The following is a 20,508-nucleotide window of genomic DNA, read 5'->3' on the forward strand; positions in this document are numbered from 1 at the left end:
AAGTTACTCTGAGAACTAAGGTGCATCTGGCTCAAGTCAAGGTACTTTCAACTGCCTCGTGTGCATGTGAAAGCTGAACGATGAATACGTAGGAGCTAACAATTCATTAATTTGAATTATAGTGAGGTAAAAATATTTATTATATCACAGATTGCCAGAAAAATGAACAAATTTTTCAGCGAAGAACTGTTCACAAAAGTAAGAAGATGGAAGCAACATCAAGGTCCATCAGTGGAAGAATAGATCAACTAACTTTGATGCATACACGCAATGGAATATCACACATCCCTAAAAAATGATGAAAATGTAAAGTACCTCCCCACATGGACTTGGGGAACTTTACACTGAATGAAATTTAGTCAATAAAAAATCATAAATGCTAAAGAAGATGACTTTTAGAAAAGACAAATCAAGATAAAGGTTTTCATACCCAAAGAAATAAGACTGTGATGGTTACCAGGGGAGGGAGAGAATATAGCGGAAGGTAAAGTGCCTGAGAGACATGCGAACATTTGGGTGAAGTGAAAGATAATATTCTATATTCTACAAGAGAAAGATTAGAAGAAATAATGGGTAAGGAAACAGGGCAAGTTATTTGCATGTTAGATAAGTAGTTTAAGTTATTGAATGCAAAACTGAAGATCTGAAATGCAAACCCTCACTGAGTTCACAATAAAAAGTGTTGTTGGTCCCCCCCCCTAATTTTCTGGGGATTTTAAAATGACCACAACATCATTGCCTCACTCCAACCCCGACTCCCAACCCCTACGCCCCCCCACCCCCCACCAAAGAATGAACAATCTGCCTTTGATGACGTATATCCCGAATGCTCCTTTTGAAGTCAGGAAGGCAACGCTTCATCTTGTGTATTTTACATGTTATCAGGATAAATTAATCCATGTAGAAGAACATCAGGTTTGGGAAAGTAGAGGCTCAGTCAGAAAAATCATCCTTCATGAGAGAAATTGATACCATGGCTACAATAATTGACTTTAAACAGAGGTGAATCTGAGGATGGTGCAGGACTTAATGTCTTGTTCTGTTGTACATAGGGGTCTAAGTGTATAGTGGTTATGCTTTGAGCTGCCAACCACAAGATCCCACCAGTAAGAACCTACCAGCCACTCCACAGAGAATGATGAGGCTCTAAAAACCAATTCAATAGCCCCTAGAAACAATAATGGGCTCCTGTATTAAAGCTACTACATGTTCTTAGCACATCAACATTTCCAAAGAAATTTGAGAATTAAAAACAAAGAAGCAGATGGGCAGCTGTCCTGGGCTTCAGGAACCTAGCTCCATCCTCATCTGTGATCCTCCTAATCTGTGGCTCCCGGGAAGAAGGGCGGTGAGAAGAAGGGCCGTTCGGCTATCAACAAAGTCATGACCAAGAGTACACCATCAACATTCACAAGCGCATCCATGGCGTGGGCTTCAAGAAGCGTGCCCCTCGGGCGCTCAAGGAGATGTTGAAAGTTTTCCATGAAAGAGATGGGAACACAGTATGTATGAATCGACACCAGGCTCAATAAAGCTGTCTGGGCCAGAGGATTCGGGTACGTCCCACTCTGTATCCGTGTGCGGTTCTAAATCAGCCCCCACACAAAATAATAATAAAAGAAAGACAGAAGCACTCAGTTTGAATTTTAAAAGTTGTAAATACAATCTGATATCCATATTTCAAACAACAGACAATGCTTCTGGGATCGGGGAAGAGAGTATTAGCAAAAATAGCATAACCCCCCATCATCAATCCTTGTTATCATTAACTTTTTCTCCCACACAAAACTGTTTGGAGAATGCCCTTGATAGATAGTCAATTACTTAATAGGATCTCTCTAGTAATAATCCCTTTTGTGATGTATTATAAATCATAGTCTCTGTGCCTATGGTTATAATCCCATTTTGAAGAGAGTTTTCTGTTACAGGATTAAGGTGGGATGGATTCTGAGCCTCTACCTTAGAAGAAATGTGATGACATTTTCATATTCTCTATCTCCCTCAATGTTAACCATGTAAAAAATATGCTACGCAGAAAGATATCAAAGAAAAAGATAAGAATATACACAATATAAAATAGGCTAGCCAATTCAAAATAATTTTAAGACTTTAACTATTTTCCAAATGTTTGTCATTCCTGAGATAAGCTCTCTAGAGAAAATAAATTATCTACAGTGAAAAAAAATTTTAAACAACAAAAAAGAATACACCATAGACAAATAATCTGTTGAGTTCTAAAGCTTTAAGCTGAGACCATCACAGGATCTCCATTGATTTCTCTTAGTTTTGTTGGTTTAACCAACCGGTATCTAAAATTAGGACCTTCACTTTAACTTAATGCATCACCTGTGATAGCATAACCTCTTTGATAAAATGAAGGCAGAGTTGAATGCCAGACAGCCATATAATGGATGGATCAGGAGAAAGGTCGTTCTCATTGAATCATCCAGATTCTGATTTGACTTTGCCACTCTTTAGCCTACAGTAAGTTTATTTAAGCTCTGTGCCCTTCAGCTTCCTCGTCTACATATTGAAGGTGATGAAAGTGGTCATCTGTCAGAGTTGGTGAGAGGTTTGAAGCACTTAGAACAAGGTCTGGTGCATCTTAGCTCATTGTTGTCATCAATTATTATTCTTTAGGTCTCTAGGAAGCATCAATGGCTTGGAATGAACTACTGGTCTGAAAGTTGGCAGCTCAAACCTTCCCAGCAGCACAGAGGAAGAAAGGCCAAGTGCCTCATAACTTGATTCTGCAAATATTATCCTATGGAAATATTCTACATTATAACTCATGGGGATTTTTTTCTTTTGAAGATGTATTCCCCTATAATTCCTGGTGGAAAGCTGACAAACAGTATGTATTTGTCCTATATGAGTCTTGATTAACTCCATGGCAATTGGTTTGGTTTGGGGGATATTTTATTCTTAATCTTAGTGGCCTAGAGCATGAAATAAAATATTTACATAGAATGATCAATTGATATGGAGCTGACTCAAACCATGGAGACTCCATAGTGTTGGATTCCACCGGGAATTGGTCCCATAGGGTTTTCAATGGTTGATTTTCCATAAACACATCATCTGGCTTTTCTTCCAGAGTGCCTCAGGGTACCAAGTGTTGGGTTGACAACCAACCCTGTTAACTTTTTGCAGCAGCCGGGGACTCCATATACATAATATTATAGTTATTAGGTGACATCTAGTCTTATTTCTGCTCATCTTAACCCTATTTACAAAAGAAAGAAATACTGTGCAGCCCAGAGCCATCCTCAGACTAATTCCTGTGTTTGAGCTCATTATTGCAGTCTGTGTGGTCATCAACAATTGAGGGGCTTCCTCATAACTGAGGCATTATGCTTCTCAGTCTGTCTTTTTGTTGCCCAGTTTGCCACACTGCCATGGTTTAGGTCAGGTGCCCCTTAGTCCTCGAAGTGATATATTTGCTCCCAAACACTTTAATGAGGGATTTTGAAATGTGAGTACATTTATCTATCTTAATATGTCCTTTGGTTTCTTAGCTGCTACTTCCATTGGTGTTGATTGTAGGTCCAAGTAAAATGAAATCCTTGGCATCCCCCCCACCCCCTGCCTCATTTATCAGATTATTACCTATCAGTGTACTTTGGAGGACTTTTGTATTCTTTATATTATGGTGTAATTCACCCTGAAGGCTGTATTCTCTGATCTTCATTAAAAGTGCTTCGAGTCCTCTTCACTAAGGAAGCAAGGTGCGTGCCATCTGTATATCGTGGGTTATTAATGAGTCTTCCTCCAAATGTGATGCTGCATTCTTCTTCATATATTCCATCTTGAATCACTTGCTTAGTGTTTTTATATTGAATACGTGCGTAACTGCCTCTGTTTCTATGTTCAGTTTCTGCATGAGCACACTAAAGCACTCTGGGGTTCCAATTTTTAACAACATCCATAATTTGTATGATGTATAGTCAGTCAATGGAACATAGGCAAATAGTAAAGATCCACCTGATATCAAAAATGATAACTTAATTTTTATTCTGAAACCAGCTTGAATTTCTGGCAGCTCCCTGTCAATGTACTATTCTGTTTTCAATTATTTTAATAAATCTGGATTAAATTTTGAAACATTTACAGAGTGGTACATATTGTAATGAACTGGCTCTTCTATCAATAAAAAGGAATCCTGGTGATGTAGTGGGTTACACATGGGGCTGCTAACCATCAGCAGCCCAACCAAAATCGCCAACCACTCCATAGAGAATATTGAAACTTTCTGCTCGCGTAAAGAGTTACAATCTTAGAAACCCACAGAAGCAGCTCTACCCTATGCTGCAAGGTCACTGTGAATCAGAAAGAACTCAAGTGGTAGTGAGTTTTGTTTTTATTCTAGTTTAGATTTTAATTATTTTCTATCTATAAAGGTACACTGGTTTTATTTTTTGAGAGGAAAATTAATTCTCTATGTCTTGTAATAAAACTCAGAATGGTATTTCCTTTCCTTATTTGCCAAACTTTGTTGTGAAGAGTTTACAACCAACAAAAAAACAAATAAAAATTATAAATTGCACACCTCAGCCCCTACAGCCTGGAATTCTTTCAGAAAACAAGCAAGCTGCTGCCAAAACCATTGAATTATATAATTTGCAATCCTTGGCCACAGAAGTTTGTGTGCTTCTTCCATGTGGGCTTAGTTGACATCTTGCTTAGCTGGCTGCTGGCTTGGAAACAAGCTTTTAAGACCCCAGACTCTATTCTATCTGACAGCCAGGCACCATCTAATGTCTTCACTAGCCTGCTATAGCACTATATCTTCTGTGCTTCCTTCATGAGGGTGAGTACTGGTGTAATCCCAAAATCCATTCCTGGGTCGGTGTTTTTATCTGCCTCAGAATCCAAAGCTGAAGGAGGGAATAGCATCAAAGCTTAAATTGTGAGTCTGGTTTGCAGAAGTCTATGGATGTCAATGGGAGCCCAATATACATTTGCAAGATCTGCAGAAGAAATAAGCCTCCGGTGATTTCCCTCTAACCATAAAGGAGGGATGGGAATAAACTGGTTACTCAATGGAGAGTATTGGAAAGATAACTATAGTAGGTCAAAATGATAAACCTGACTTGACTTAAAATCCTGTCCCTTGCTCTCCCATCTGATACACTTTGGGCTAGATCTGGTTTTCAATATCTTCTGTGTGTGTGTGTGTGTATATTCTTATGAGAGTTTATCATTTATTTTTTGCTATCCTCACCCAAAATGTGGTAATTTATCCTCTGCTGTAATCAAGAATTATCCTGAAGTCCTCATCCTTGTAATAGCAAATATAATCTTGTTGAAAAAAGAGGGATTTCTTTTATTATTTTAATGAGGTAATATTGGCATAAGGTAGGTCCTAAACTTAATCACTTCTCAGTAATGGTTTATAAAAACAGCAAACTAGTATTTTGAGGGATTATAGTTGCCAGGTAACAAACACAGGACAATCTTTTCTGCACCTACTGGAGAGGTCCCACCAGAAGAGAAGATCTATATTCCCTGAGAGCCAGTAAAGCAACGTACAAGCTAAGTCCCCAGCCATAGACATCAGGATCAAATGGGATCCATACCAAATATGCAAGGATGGTTTAAAAATAGAAAAACAATCAATATAATTCATCACATAAACAAAATAAAGGAGCACCAAATGGTTATACCAATTGAGAGAGAAAAGTAATTTGATAAAAATTCAATACCCATTTCTTATAAAAAGAATCAACATCGATATAGAAATTTCTCAACATAAAAGACATATATGCAAAACTAATACCCTGCATCTCAATGAACAAAGAAAAATGGAAAATTCGTCTTTGAACAGTAACTAAATGAGGATGCCATTTCTCACAACTTTTACTCAGTATAGCTCTGGAATTTTTAGCTAGAGCCATAAGACATCAAAATAATTACAGGTATTCATATAGGCATAGAAAAACTAAAATCTCTATTTTCTGATGATATAATACTATATATAGAAAATCCCAAAGATTCAATTAAACAATTACTCGGATGAATTGAAAAAATTGGCAATGTAGCAGGCTAAAAGATCTACATACAGAAATCAGTTGGATAGTTTTATATAAAAGATGATAAACTCATAAAAGATATTATTAAAAGAATAATAATATTTATAAACTACACAAAAGTTAAAATATTTTGGAATAACTCTTACCAGAGAAATAAAAGGCTAACAAAGAAAACTACAAAATACTCTGAAGAAAATGAAAAGAATGTACACAAACAGAACAAATTGCCGTGGTCTTGGATGGCAGAACAAGTATTTTGAAAAATGTCAATATTACTAAAATTACAAATTCAATGCAATTCCGATCCAATTCCCAACACAATTTTTCAAAGAAATGGGCAAACAAATTACCAACTGTGGTAATTACATAAGCTGGTGTTAATTTGGGACTTGAGAGGATTAAGGGTGAAGGAGTGGAGCCTAATCTGTCAATCAGGTCATAAGCAATGAGGCCGCTGTGTGGGGATGTCCTTCTGAGAATCCTGGGAGCTCACTCCCTTGGAGACTCTCTACTGACAAGACACATGGCGATATGCCCTGGGAGCTGGAGAAGCCAAATGAACCTACCCTGATGCAACCAGAACTCCACAGCTGGAGAAGCCACGTAGAGAGCCCTGCCAGCACTGAGATGCTTACAACACCACTGAATCCAGAAGGCTTCCAACCCACTGGCCTGTGACCCTGCAGTCAGCATCACTGCATGTGTTTTGTAAGTCTGAAGAGGACTTTATAGATTGGTATCGGACCTATGGGCTAGTATCAGACTTATGGACTTGACTTGGACTGGGCTGGGATGTTTTCTCAATATTCAATTACTCTTGAATATAAACCTTTTTCTTATACATTTGTGAGTACCTGTGCATTTGTTTCTCTACTTTACCCAGACTAACACACCAACTTTATATGGAAAAGAAAGAAACCGAGGATAAATAAAACAATATTAAAAAATAAAATCAAAGTAGGAGGCCTTTCACTCCAAGGCATTAAAACCTACTAGTATAGCCACAGGAATCAAAACAGTATGTTAATGGTACAATGAAAGAGTTATCAATGGATTAGAATTGAAAACCTAGAAATACAACCAAGTAACAATAGAAACCTGATTTTTGATAAAGAACTAAAAAACATTAAGTGGGCAAGAGACAAATGGTGCTATAAAAAACTGGGTCTTCACCTGAAAAAGAATGAATTAAGACCCAGACTTCACACCATCTAGAAAAACAAACTCAAGATGGATCAAAGACGTAAATATAAATCACACGATTATGGACACCACCATTGTAAAAGCAGGGACAATCACAGGGACCCTAATACATGGCACAAACACATACTGAACATAAAGAAATAGGGCATAGGTATATACCCTAAGGAAATTGAGAATATAACACGAAAAGACATAAGCAAAAACATGAAAACAACCAAAATTCCCAACTTTAGAGAAAGGGATAATCAAGCTCTGGTACATTCATACTATGGAATTTTATATATCAATGAAAAACAATAACTCTCTTAAACACCACAAGACATGGACAAAACTAGAGAATATTATGCTTAACAACCTCATTCAATCTTACAAAGACAAATACTTAATATCACCATTGTTATAAGCAAAAATAAAGAAGAAAATGTGATTTATACACCGAAAGACAAGAGTTTGATGACTAAGAGGACACCAGGTGGGAAAAGGGAGATGGACAGATAGGAGATGAGGGAAAAGCAACAAACCCCCCAAACCTAAGCACATCAAAGTTGCTTAAGGTTGGTGAACATCAATGCTTGGTAATTGTTACTGACTCCCCTTCCCCAATGAGCAAGGACCCACGCTGCTTCTGTTTACTGCCCCTCTGCTCTGCAAGCTGATCATTCCCTGGCCCCTTTTCAACTCACCCTAGCAAACATTTTGTTTTTGTTGGCTTCTGGGGCTTCTGTAATTCTGTGTGAATTACAGACCACAAAGGCAGGGTGGTGCATTGACAACATAACAACTGCCCCAACAATTTTCCCCTTAAAAATAAAAAAAGTTTCCTTCTTTCCTATTCCCTCTCTCTTTGGTGCCTTCTCTCGGGGGGACCACCCTCCTCCACACAGCAGACAGAGGCACATACCAACCCCACCAAAGGACCCTCTATTCAAACTCATCCTCTTTTTCCTTTATTCATTTATTTATGTTTGATCTCTTTCCCTTTATTGTTGTCATCATCTTAGTCAATAATAATACAATGGTCCAGAGACTAATTACTAAAATCATATAGCTTTCCTACAGTTCCTAAATGCCCCCCCCCCCCCAACTACCATGATCTGAATTCTACTTTGCAAGTCTGGATAGAGCAGAGGATGTACACTGGTGCAGATAGGAGCTGGAGGCACAGGAATCCATGGCGGATGATACCTTCAGGACCAGGGGTGTGAGGGGCGATACTGGGACGGTAGAGGGTGAGTGGGTTGGAAAGTGGGAACCGATTACAAGGATCTACATGTGAACTCCTCCCTGGGGGGTGAACAACAGAAAAGGGGGTGAAGGGAGATGCCGGACAGGGCAAGATATGACAAATAATAATTTATAAATTATCAAGGGCGCATGAGGGAGGGGGTAGAGGGGAGGAAGGGGGAAAAAGAGGAATTGATGCAAAGGGCTTAAATGGAGAGCAAATGCTTTGAAAATGATGAGGGCAAAGAATGGACAGATGTTCTCTATACAATTGATGTATGTATGGATTGTGATAAGACTTGTATGAGTCCCTAATAAAATGTTTAAAAAAAAGAATTGGAGACATAAGAGCAAGAAAGACAAGAACTCAAAAATATAACAAAAAACCACCGAGTCATCTAATAGAAAACTGGGCAAAAGACGCGAACAAACAGTTCACCAAATATGACACTCAGATTTCTAACAAACATAAAGAAATGTTCACTATCATTAGCTATTCCAAGATGCAAATCAACAATATTGAGGTATCACCTTATATCCACAAAAGCCCAATTCAAGAAAAGAAGAAGCAGTAAATGCTAGAGAGAATGTGGAGAAACTGGAACATTGCTAGTGGGCTTCAAAACATAAACAGCTACTGGGAAGATTGCTATGTGGTTGCTAGGTACCTCTAGTCAGTTCAGACCCACAGTGCCCTCATGAATAACACAATGAAACACGCCCCTGTAATGGGAGGTCCTCACAATTGTTCCAATGCTTGAGTCCATTGTTGAAGCCACTGTGTCAATCCATCTCTTGAGGGTCTTCTTCTATTTTGGATGCCCCTCTACTCTATCAAGCCTGCTGTCCTTCTCCAGGGATTGAGCTTGCCTGCTAACAGGCCCACAATATGTAAGATGAAATCTGACCATCCTTGCTCTACTGAGCTCTCTGGCCATATTGCTTTCAAGACGGACTTGTTGCCTTTTGGCAGTCCATAGTATGTTCCATATGTTTTGCCAGCACCACAATTAAAACACATTAACCTTCTATAGCCTTCCTTATTCAAGGCCCAACTTTCACATGCATATGAAGTAACTGAAAATACCTTGCCTTGGATCAGATATACTTTCGTCCATAAAGGAATAGCCCAGCTTTGCTACACTCTAACGGGGCCTGTGCAGCAGACTGACCTCATGCAATGTGTGATGCAATCTCCTGACTGCTGCTTTCATGAGCATTGATTGCAGACCTCAGCAAGACAAAATCCTTCGCAACTTCCATCTTTTCTCCATTTATCATGATGTTACTTATTGGTTCCGTTGTGAAAACTTTGGTTTTCATTACATTGAGTTGTGATCATACTGAAGGCTGTAATCCATTATTTTTATCAGCAAGTGCTTCAGCCCCTCCTCACTTTGAGCCAGCAAGGTTGCGCCATCTGCATATTGAAGGCTGTTAATGAGCCTTCCTCCAATCCTGTTGCTGCCTTCTTCATGTAGTCTAGCTTCTCTGATGAGTTTCTCAGCATACAGATTGAAAGAGTATGGCGAAGGGTATACAACACTGACATACACCTTTCCTGATTTTGAACTATGCAATATGCCCTTGTTCTGTTCACTAACTGCCTCTTGATTTACATACATATTCCACATGAACACAATGAAGTGTTCTAAACTAGAATCACTAACCACTGAAAAGGAAGCACTGCATTTTTTCAGAAGTGCTGCTCTATGCTAATCAAACCAGCATTGTGAGAGAAGTAATCTATAAATTTGCTGACAGGGCCGCCTCAATCCTTAAATGAGTTTAAGAAACCTGGAACATGGGGTTCCAGGTGTGGAGGTGGGCCTGCTGATTACTTCCCCTCTGTAAACCAGTACTAGATACCTGCTTTCTTTTTGTTTGGTGGCCCTTATGTCTTTAATAGTTTGGTCAAGCATATATCATCCAGATTGCAGCAGTTCCAGGTATGCACGATGGCGATGAGTGGGTACAGTCCCACCCCACTTTGCATAGTGGACAAGGCAACTCGCAGGTTAAGAGCAAGCCAAGAGAGCAGTTGCTGAAAGAATAAGCTAATGGTGTCCCATTTAAGTTGGAAGTAGCCAGATCAACCATTGCCCAATATCTTGGAAGAATTCAGAGACCTGGTCTCTTCAAGGGAGGAATATTAGGAGACTTGCATTTCATCAGAGGCCCAAATGGCTCATCTCAACATTGTCTCACATGATATTGAGGAGGAGTACAGGCCTTAGATTAGGAGATCAATCACTGCGCAGGAATTGCTGCCCTTAGGACCAATCAGGATACAAGGATAAAGGTAGATGGAAAAGCAACATAAGGACTGAGATGAGCCAGTGAAGTCCCACCACCTGACCCTATAAGATGTGATACTTGATGACAAAATAACGAGGTATAAATTACCAAGGGCATATGAGGGAGGGGGGAAAAGGGAGGGAGGGAGGGAAAAAAAGAGGACCTGATGCAAGGGGCTTAAGTGGAGAGCAAATGCCTTGAGAATGATTGGGACAGGGAATGTATGGGTGTGCTTTATACAATTGATGTATGTATATGTATGGATTGTGGTAAGAGTTGTTGGAGTCCCTAATAAAATGTAAAAGAAGAAAAGAGAAAAAAATGATTAGGGCAAAGACTGTACAGATGTGCTTTATACAATTGATGTATGTATATGTATGAACTGTGAAAAGAATTGTATCAGCCCCAATAAATTGTTAAAAAAAAAAAAAGATGTGATACTTGATGTGATACCCTAGACTGGGGTCCTCCTCAGTTCTCAAAAGGACCTGATTTGCTATTGAAATTATTGTGCTTAATAAATCTTTGCTGCCTTAGTGTCTTATAAGCGTGGCTCCCTTTGGGGCAACTACCAACTTCTCAGGAGGAACTCGCTAGTTCCTCTGAGGAAGAGCACCTGGCTTTGGTGCATGACAGTATTTACAAAATAATGTTAATATCCATAAGACTATTGAAAGACCTACCACATATACACAAATTTAGCAAGGCCAAGTATATCAATAACTGGAAGATAAATTACTAAAGTCTGTGATGCTCACATATCTCTACAGTCATAGTTTACATAAGTAGTATCCTGGAATCAGAGCTGCAGTGTTGGACATCTAGCTTCTGGTTCCGACTCCTAAGTTAAATAGCTGTGTAACCTTAAGCACGTTTTATCTCTCTAACATTGGCTTCTCTTCCATTAAAAGAAGGGGAGGGAGGGTCTCAGGGAGGAGACGAGCCAGTGAGGGTGCAATGGAGCAATGATGAAACATACGACTTTTCGTCTAGTTCCTAAATGGTTCCTCCCAATTCTACCTTACAAGTCTGGCTAGGCCAGAGGATGGACACTGGTACAGATAGGAACTGGAAACATAGGCAATCCAGGGCAGATTATCCCTTCAGGACCAGTGGTGTGAGTGGTGATACTGGGAGGGTGGGTTGGAAAGGGGGAACTGATGACAAGGATCTACATGTGACCTCCTCCCTGGGGGATGGACAACAGAAGAGTGGGTGAGGGGAGACGTCGGACAGGTCAAGTATGACAAAATAATAATTTATAAATTATCAAGGGTTCATGAGGGAGAGGGGTGCAGGGAGGGATAGAAAAAAATGAGGAGCTGATGCCAGAGGCTTAGGTGGAGAGCAAATGTTTTGAGAATGATGAGGGCAATGGATGTACAAATGTGCTTTACACAATTGATGTATGTATGGATTGTGATAAGTTATATGAGCCCCTAATAAAATGATTTTTAAAAAGGGGGAGGAACCTGAAATTCACAGGGTCTCTTTTAGTTCTAAATCTTGTATGATATCAATATATTACAAAGTTTGAAAACCTGTATAAAATTTTATATGTGTAAGCATGTGGTCTATTTTCATTTGTTTTGCTTAATTTAAGCAGTCTCTTTTGGCCTCTGTAGTGTTTAAGTATATGTAATTTTATACTGACTAATAGCTAAAGCCTTTGCCAGTCTTATTCTATCAATCTTCTCTATAAGGCACTTAAAATTATGTAAGAGTAAAAAATGATTTAAAACTAGGAGCTAAAGTAAACTACTTTATGGTTATATTATTGGTGTTCCTTAAATTTTATGGTACACCAAGTAACAAAAACAGTTTCAGAAATTCTTTGTCATAAACAAAATGAACTCTAGCTTAATTTGTTCATACACCCTGTGAAAATATTCATGGTGGGGATATACAATCTCATCTAACTTCACAAGGAGTGGGAATCTGCAGCAGCTCCAGATTAATATCCACGAGGTGGAGGTCAAACATAACTCTATTTCCCAACCTTCTTACCTGCAGTACCCACCAGCAGTACCACCTAAGACACTCTTCACTTCTCTGTTGGGTTCAATAATTTGATCATATATTTTAATGTTACACAGAACAGAGACCATGCTCATGGGAGTTTATTAAGTAAATAGTAGGCTACAATTCAGGATCAGGAACTATTTAGAATATAGTTATTCAATTAGGGCAGTTTCTCAATCATCTTCACAGGAAGAGTCTCCCTCCCACCCCACCCCCCCACCTTGGACAATGGTTAAAAACTTTTTCAATTCCATCGATAAGTGCCACCTGGGTGCATCCCACTCTACCATCAAACCTTGGGCCAAAGGCACTCGTCCCACTGACAAGTGTCCAGAGGCAGCCCACTCGGCCAGGAAACCTCTTACTTGAAGTCTCTTAGCTTTCTTCTTCAAGCTATAGCTAATTTGCCCTGTGCTATCTCATGCCAGTCTCCTGGTTCACCGCTACCATGTTTCTACCACTACTTTCTACTACTTCTACCACATTAAGCATCATCTCCTGCATCTATGAAGTTCCCAGAACAAGGACTATAGGTCCAAAATATACACTCTATTCCCATCTCTTCTTGGAATTAATGATGTTTCTACTTCTCACCACTGAGATGTGCTTGTTAGGGTTCTATGCATCTTATTTGAATAGTCCCACTACTACAAACTATGTACCATATTTGCATTATTAAAAAGCTATCCAATACACTTGGTGGGCCACAGCACCTTATATGTATAGGCCCACCTATATTTTGCAGAAGTTGCAAGATCATGGTGAGAACAACCCTATGATTCTGTTACACTGCCCCTTGAGTAATACTTGGGTGAAATTTTATAATAGAAAAGTAACTATTTCTATGAATGTGTAACACTGCACTCTCATGCTCCACAAAGACTGGTTTTCTATTTTTAAATTGTTTTTGCTATCTACTTATGTGTTAAATGAATCCTTTAAGCAATAAAAAGAGAAAGGATAAATAAAGCTATTACTGGACAAGATCCATTTAGAGCTTTAAAGAATAAGGATGTCACCCTGAGGATTAAGGTGTACCTGGTCCAAGTCATAGTATTTTTCAATCATCTTGTGTGAGTGTGAAAGCTAAATCATGAATAATTAAGACCAAAATAGAAGTGATGCATTTGAATTGTGGTGTTGGTGAAGAATACTCAAAGCACCATGAACTGCCAGAATAATCAACAAATCTCTCTTAATGCTCCTTAGAATTGAGTGTGGTGAGACGGTCTCATTTACTTTGGATATAATATCAGGACAGACCAGTTCCATAGAAAAGGACATTATGCTTGGAATATGGTCAGTGAATTAAAAAAAAAGAGGTCATCAGTGAGATGAATTGATACAGTGGCTGTAACATGAGTTCAAACATGAGAGCAATTTTGGGGATAATGGAGGACCAAGCAGTATTTCACTCTGTTGCAGAGAGGGTCACTATGAGCTAGTCAACCTCAGGGCACTAACAACAAACTGTGCAACAACCATCATAGGGGATCATTTACCTGAACAAACAAAGCAATGATGGCAATTCCATGTGGTTTTCCCACAGCCTCGTCAATACTGCCAAACAAGGTAGAGTTCCAGTGGATTAGATGGAGCTGAAAGAAAATGATGATAATATATAAAAATATCATAACATATAAAAACAAGCATGGATCTCCCAATTTCACCATAACTATAATTGTGCAGATTCAATGCTGTATAGAAGAATCACAAAAATTAGTTGTCCAGTCAAGTCTGATTTATTTTGACCCCAATGTGTCAGAGTACAACCATTCTCCATAGGGGTTTCAGTGGTTGATATTTCAGACGTAGGTGATCAGGACATTCATTCAAGACACCTCTGGGTAGATTCAAACTCCAAACTCTCCATTATCGGCCAAATGTATTAACCATTTGTAGTACCCAGGGACTCCAGGAATATCAAGTAGACAACAAATACAACTAATATCTTAACATGTTCTCTGTAGAATTCCTCCTCTTCCTCCTCCTCCTTTTTTACGAAACCCAATTCTCACCTTAATTGCCAATAAAGCTGGTGTTAAGGAATGTGACTTATACCAGGGAACAAGTGGGCCTTCTGAGTTCCAATCAATCACAGGATATGCTGGTTCTTGGGCTGACTTTCTCAAGTTGGGGGAAGACCCTGTGGAGGCTCAGACTTGAATATGTGCTCTCTGTGCTCTCCAGTTCCTCTTCTTCTTTTTCCATTCACATAAAATCTGTTGTTCAATCCCATCAAGTGGAGTTATACAATCATCAATGCTCTCTGTTCCTCATTCCCCCGTTCCCACTCACCCCGTCTTCCTGTACCCGCAGAGAAGCATTCCTGTTTCTACAGCGTTATCTATCTTGACTTTCATGTGCAGAACGATCTTAAATATACAAATGACCATAGGCAAATCTAACATGATTGCATAATGAGGTAAACAGCATTAAAAGCAAAGGGAAGAAATATTAAAGAACTAGTGCATAATTATGTGGTTATCAGTGAGATACTGTACCCTGTACTTATCATCCTTTCCATGTGGCCCTTCTGAGAGGGGCTGTGAAATTACCTTGTAGGTAAGTTTTGGGTTTCTATTGCATCCATGACCCTTCACATTGAGTTGACTGCATGTTCTTGAACTTCTGATGCCACTTCCCATCAACACCTCACGATCACACAGACTGGTGTGCTTCTTCCATGTGGACTTGGTTGCTTCCCTGCTAGATGGTTGCTTGTTTAATTACAAGCCTTAAGACCCCAGACATTATATCTTTTGATAGCCAGGTACCACCAACTTTCTTCGACACATTTGCAAATATATCCATTTATTCTTCAGCAACCGTGTCAGTAAGAGTATCATTCAATGTCACATTATTAGAACAAAACATTCTTGTACTGAGGCAGGATTTAAGCAGAAGCCCAAATGCCAACCATTTCCTTGCTGCGTGTGTGTGTGTGTAGTTTTTTTCTCTCCTACCCCACAGTTATGTTTACCCATTATTCACATTTCAGTAATTCCTCTCAGTTATAATTCATTTGCTCGAATATATCAAGAAAAGCTACCCACTTCTCGCCATTCATTTTGAACATTTACTATTCTCTCATATCCATCATTATTGGCTCCCTGTGCGCCCCCACCTCCATCCCTCAGGAACCATAAGTCCAGTCACTATCTCCATACGGTTGCCTATCCTGGATTATGTGTATCGCTAAACATAAAAATATATACACACAGTCACAAGTCTAACAAGAGTAATGGCATTGAGCAGATAAATACCTTGGTTTAAAGAAAGAAAAGAACATGTTAAAAATGATCACTTTAGTTATATCTGAAAAGAATCAATACTTAATTAAATAATTAAAAGGAAGTCCAGCTTATATCCTAGTGATGAACATAACCAGGGTGACCTGAAGATTTCAGACTATTAATTAGTTTTCCTAAAATGTCATTTCTCCCTCTATCCAAATCCTGCTCCTCATACTTCAAGGGAACAAAACAACAGGTCAAAATATATTAAGTATCTGGGGTTACAGGCATCCCTCCAACCCTCCAGGCCAGCATCACCAGTCAAGAAAGGGCCCAGCTATCCCAGCACCCAGCATGGAAAGTCCCAGGAATCCCCACGATGCAATAAAGAAGGGCCTGGCTACCCCCAAGACCCAGTGGGAAGAACTTGGGTGTCCCAGCAAGGTGGCCCTGGTCATCATTAAGGCCCAGCAAAGAAAGCCTTGCCATCCTTCCCCACAGGGAGGAAGTTCTCAGGCATCTCCACCCTGCTGGCAATGAAAAAAGGTCCCAGGTTCTCTGTCCCCTAACAAGGAAAGCCCTAACCTTCACCACATCCCAGCAAGGAGGGCCCCAACCATCCCTGAGATGTTTCAAAGAGGGGCCCAGCCATGCCTGGCCCCCATCAAGGAAGATTCTGCCTGTCCACTGAAAGTCCCAGTGATCCCTTAGACCTAGCAAGGGAGGACCCTGCTGTGCCAAGTCTGGACAAGGAAGGCCTCAGGCGTCCCTACCTTCTGACAAAGAAGGAAGGCCCTGTATCTCCATGCCTCCTCATAAATGAAGGGCCCAGCAATCCTAGAAGGAAGAATCTGGGCATCATCACATCCCAGAAAGAAGGATTTGAACCAACCAGCCATCCCTGCAACCTGAAAAGAAGGCACTGGGCATTACAACTGCCTGGCAATGTACAAAAGCTCCAGGTGTCTACATCCCCCTGCAGAGAAGGCCCTGTTCACCCCAGCAACCCATCAAGAGTCAATTACCCCCATAATACCCAGCAGCCCACCCAAGATTAATAGTTATATCACAATGCCAATGAAATAGCAGTCAATTGCAGTACACACCGACATACACACACACACACGCACACGCACACACACACACACACACACATATATATATATATGAAAAGTAGCCATTAGCCACTGAACAAAATCCAGACTCAAAGGATTACTCTGAAGAAAAGGCCCAGGAGTTATCAGAAATATAATTCGAGAAAGGTATTTAAAGACAAACAACAGATAGATGAAAGAATTATAAAATTAAAAACTTTACACCAAATAGATTTCCATAAGATAAATAATAATATAAAAGAAATGGAAAAAGAACAAAATAATTCTGGTAGCTATATAATCTGGTATCAATTTGAGGATTCAGAAGGAAGGGGTAGAGTTTATGCAGGTTGCAGCTTAATGACCTGTTTTGGAGGTGTTAAGGAGCTAAATAGCTCACTGGAGGCCGGACACAGGCTCACTCCCTGGGAGACATTGCATCTGACAAAACACATGGAACTATGCTAGTGTCCTTAGCTGGAGGAGTAACCTGAAGACCCTTTCCAGTGCTGAGATGTTTACAATGGCACTGGATCCATAAGACTTTCCACCCACTGGCCTGTGATCTTCCTACATTCAGCATCATTGCATGTGTTTGGTGAGTCTGAAGAGGACTTTATAGATTGGTATCAGACATATGGGCTAATATCAGACTTGATGTGAACTGGGCTGGGATGTTTTCTTAATGTACAATTACTCTTTATATAAAGTTCTTTCTTATGAGTGTCTATGAGTTTGTTTCTCTAGTCTACCTGGACTAACACAGTAATATAATCAAAGAAAAAGAAAACTGAATTAATGAGCTAGAAAATAATTCTTTCTAATACAATCGGCAAGAAAAACTAGCAATTAACAAAAGTAAAGGTGCTCTGGTGGCACAGTGGCTAAGCATTGGGCTGCTAACAGAAAAAGAGTAAAGGATGGTGAACAAAGCCTACAAATTCTGTGGAATGCCATTAGAGGAACAACCTACATCTCACTGGGATCCTGGATCAAGAAGACAAAAAAATCTATAGATAAAACAGTTCAAAAATCATGAAGAGAACTTCCCCAACACTATAAAGGAGAAGAAAATAACTTTTCAAAAATCGGAGAGAACTGCAACAGAATATATCCTAATAGATACACATCATTGTATATCATAGTTAAATTCTCCAAAACCAAGGAAAAGGACTCTTGAAAGCAAGCTAGGAAAAAAAATATGCAAAAAGGACACCATAAGAATATGCTTGGACTTCTCAACAGAAACCAAGCGGACAAGAACACAATAAAGTAACTTATTCAAAAATCCTGAAAGGAAAACAAAACCTGGCAACCAAGAATCTTATATCCAGCAAAACATTCCCAAATATGAGTGGGAAATAAGGTTATTTACAGATCATGAAAAGTGAAAGAATTTGAAAAAATAAACAAATAAACAGCATTACCAAAAATACCAATGGGAGATCTTGGAAGAAAGAATAAACAACAGTGGACAAACCAGAAAGCAACGAACACCACCACTCAGAAATGAATACAATGACAACAGAACTCAAACCAGCACAGAAACAGAAGAAAAACAAATGAACCAACAATGACAAAGACAAAAACAAAAAACACAATCTAAAATGACAGCAACAAACCTGTGCATACCAATAATAACACTGAATATAAATGGATTAAATGCGCCAGTCAAGAGACAGATTGGCTGACTGAATTAGAAAACAAGACCCATCTATATGATGCCTTCAGGTGATACACTTTAAACACAAGGACAAAAATAGACTAAAAATCAAAGCATGCAGAAAAATTTAGCAAACTGACCGCTGTCAAAAGAAAACAAAAAAAAAAGGAGGGGTGGCAATCTCAATCTCTAATAAAATAGATTTCAAGACAGAAAACATCATGAGATTAAAAAGTATAATATCTGTTGATAAGAGGAAAAATAAAACAAGAAGGCATAACCATATTAAATATATATGTTCAAAATTAATGACTCACAAAATATATTACTCAAATTCTCACAGAGATAAAGAAAGGAGTTAGACAGTTAGGTAACAATAGCAGGAAACTTCAATTAACTTCTATCAGGGAAAGACATAATCAGGAAAGAAGCACAATAAAGAACAGAAGAAAAAACAATACAATCAACCAACTCGTTCTAGACATATACAGAACACGCCACCAAAAACAACCCAGTCTACATGTTCTCCAGCGCACGCAGATAAATATCTAGAACAGATAAGTCACGAATGATACCTTAGTAAATTTTAAAACAGTGAGATTCTGCAGTCAATTTGCTTAAACTGCAATGTTATAACACCAGAAATAAGAAATAGAAAGAGCAAAGGCATAAATAATTTTCATGACTGAACTGCATACTAAAAAGTGACTAGGTAATATAATCAGACAAGGAATGAAGTTTTAAAAATCTGTGAAGCAAATGAGAATAAGAACACCAATATCAAAACCTTTTTGACACACCAAAAGTAGTTATCTGAAGGCAATTTATAGCAATCAACACACACAAGGAAAAGGGGGGGGAAATCCAAAATCAATGGTTTAACACAGCGTCTTCAACAAGAACAAAAGCAGCAAAATAAACTTTCAATCAACAAGATAAGAAGTTTGTTCTTTGAAAGGATTAACAAAATTGAAAGACCACTGGAAAACATAATAAAAGAGAAAATATAAATATCTAGAATTAAAAATAACAAAGGTGCCTTTATAACAAATCCAAATGAAATTAAAAGTTTAATAACACACTACTGTGAAAAATTGTACTCCAAGGAGTTGAAGACCTAAATGAAATGGACAAATTTCTAGAAACACATCTTCTACCTAAATTAATGCAAACTGGCATAGCAAATGTCAACAGACATCACAAATGAAGAAATAAAGGTCATTAAAAAATTTCTTAACAAGAAAATCCAGGACCAGATACTTCACTGAGGAATTCTACCAAGTATACACAAAAGATAACCAATTCCATGGACTATTTCAGAATATAGAAAAGCACAACAAATTCATTTATGAAGGATGCATAACTCTGATACCCACACTAGGCAAAGAAAGCACAAGGATAGGAAACTATTGACCAATATCCTTCATGGACATAGGTGCAAAAATTCTGAAAAAAAATCTTGACCAACAGACTTCAACAATGTCAGTATTACAATATACCCTGAACACGCAGGATTCATGCCAGGTACAGAAGGATGAATTCATATCAGAAAAGCAATCAACGTAATCCACTACATAAACAAAACAAAATTTAAAAGCTGAACCATATGACTATATAAATCAACACACAACAGCTGTTCCTGATAAAAACACTCAACAAAATGGGGACAGAAGGGACTTTTATCAACACATTAAAGGTCATCTATGAAATAATCAATGACCAACCTCTCACTCAAA

At 38.8% G+C, this 20,508-nt stretch overlaps 1 protein-coding gene across 2 annotated transcripts in view; it reads right to left on the reverse strand.

Annotated features, from left to right (window-relative positions):
- CA8 (carbonic anhydrase 8) overlaps nt 1-20,508 on the reverse strand; it is a 149,925-nt gene that overhangs the window by 14,988 nt on the left and 114,429 nt on the right. Inside the window, exon 4 of one of the 2 annotated variants that reach the window (XM_075550690.1) lies at nt 14,282-14,377. The exons of the other annotated variant lie outside the window; for it this stretch is intronic. Within the exon in view, the coding sequence (XP_075406805.1) occupies nt 14,282-14,377 (96 nt within the window). The remainder of the gene's footprint in view (nt 1-14,281; nt 14,378-20,508) is intronic. 2 annotated transcript variants of the gene reach the window in all.

Source organism: Tenrec ecaudatus, chromosome 5 (genome assembly GCF_050624435.1).
Source record: "Tenrec ecaudatus isolate mTenEca1 chromosome 5, mTenEca1.hap1, whole genome shotgun sequence".
In the NCBI taxonomy this organism is placed as follows: Eukaryota; Metazoa; Chordata; class Mammalia; order Afrosoricida; family Tenrecidae; genus Tenrec; species Tenrec ecaudatus.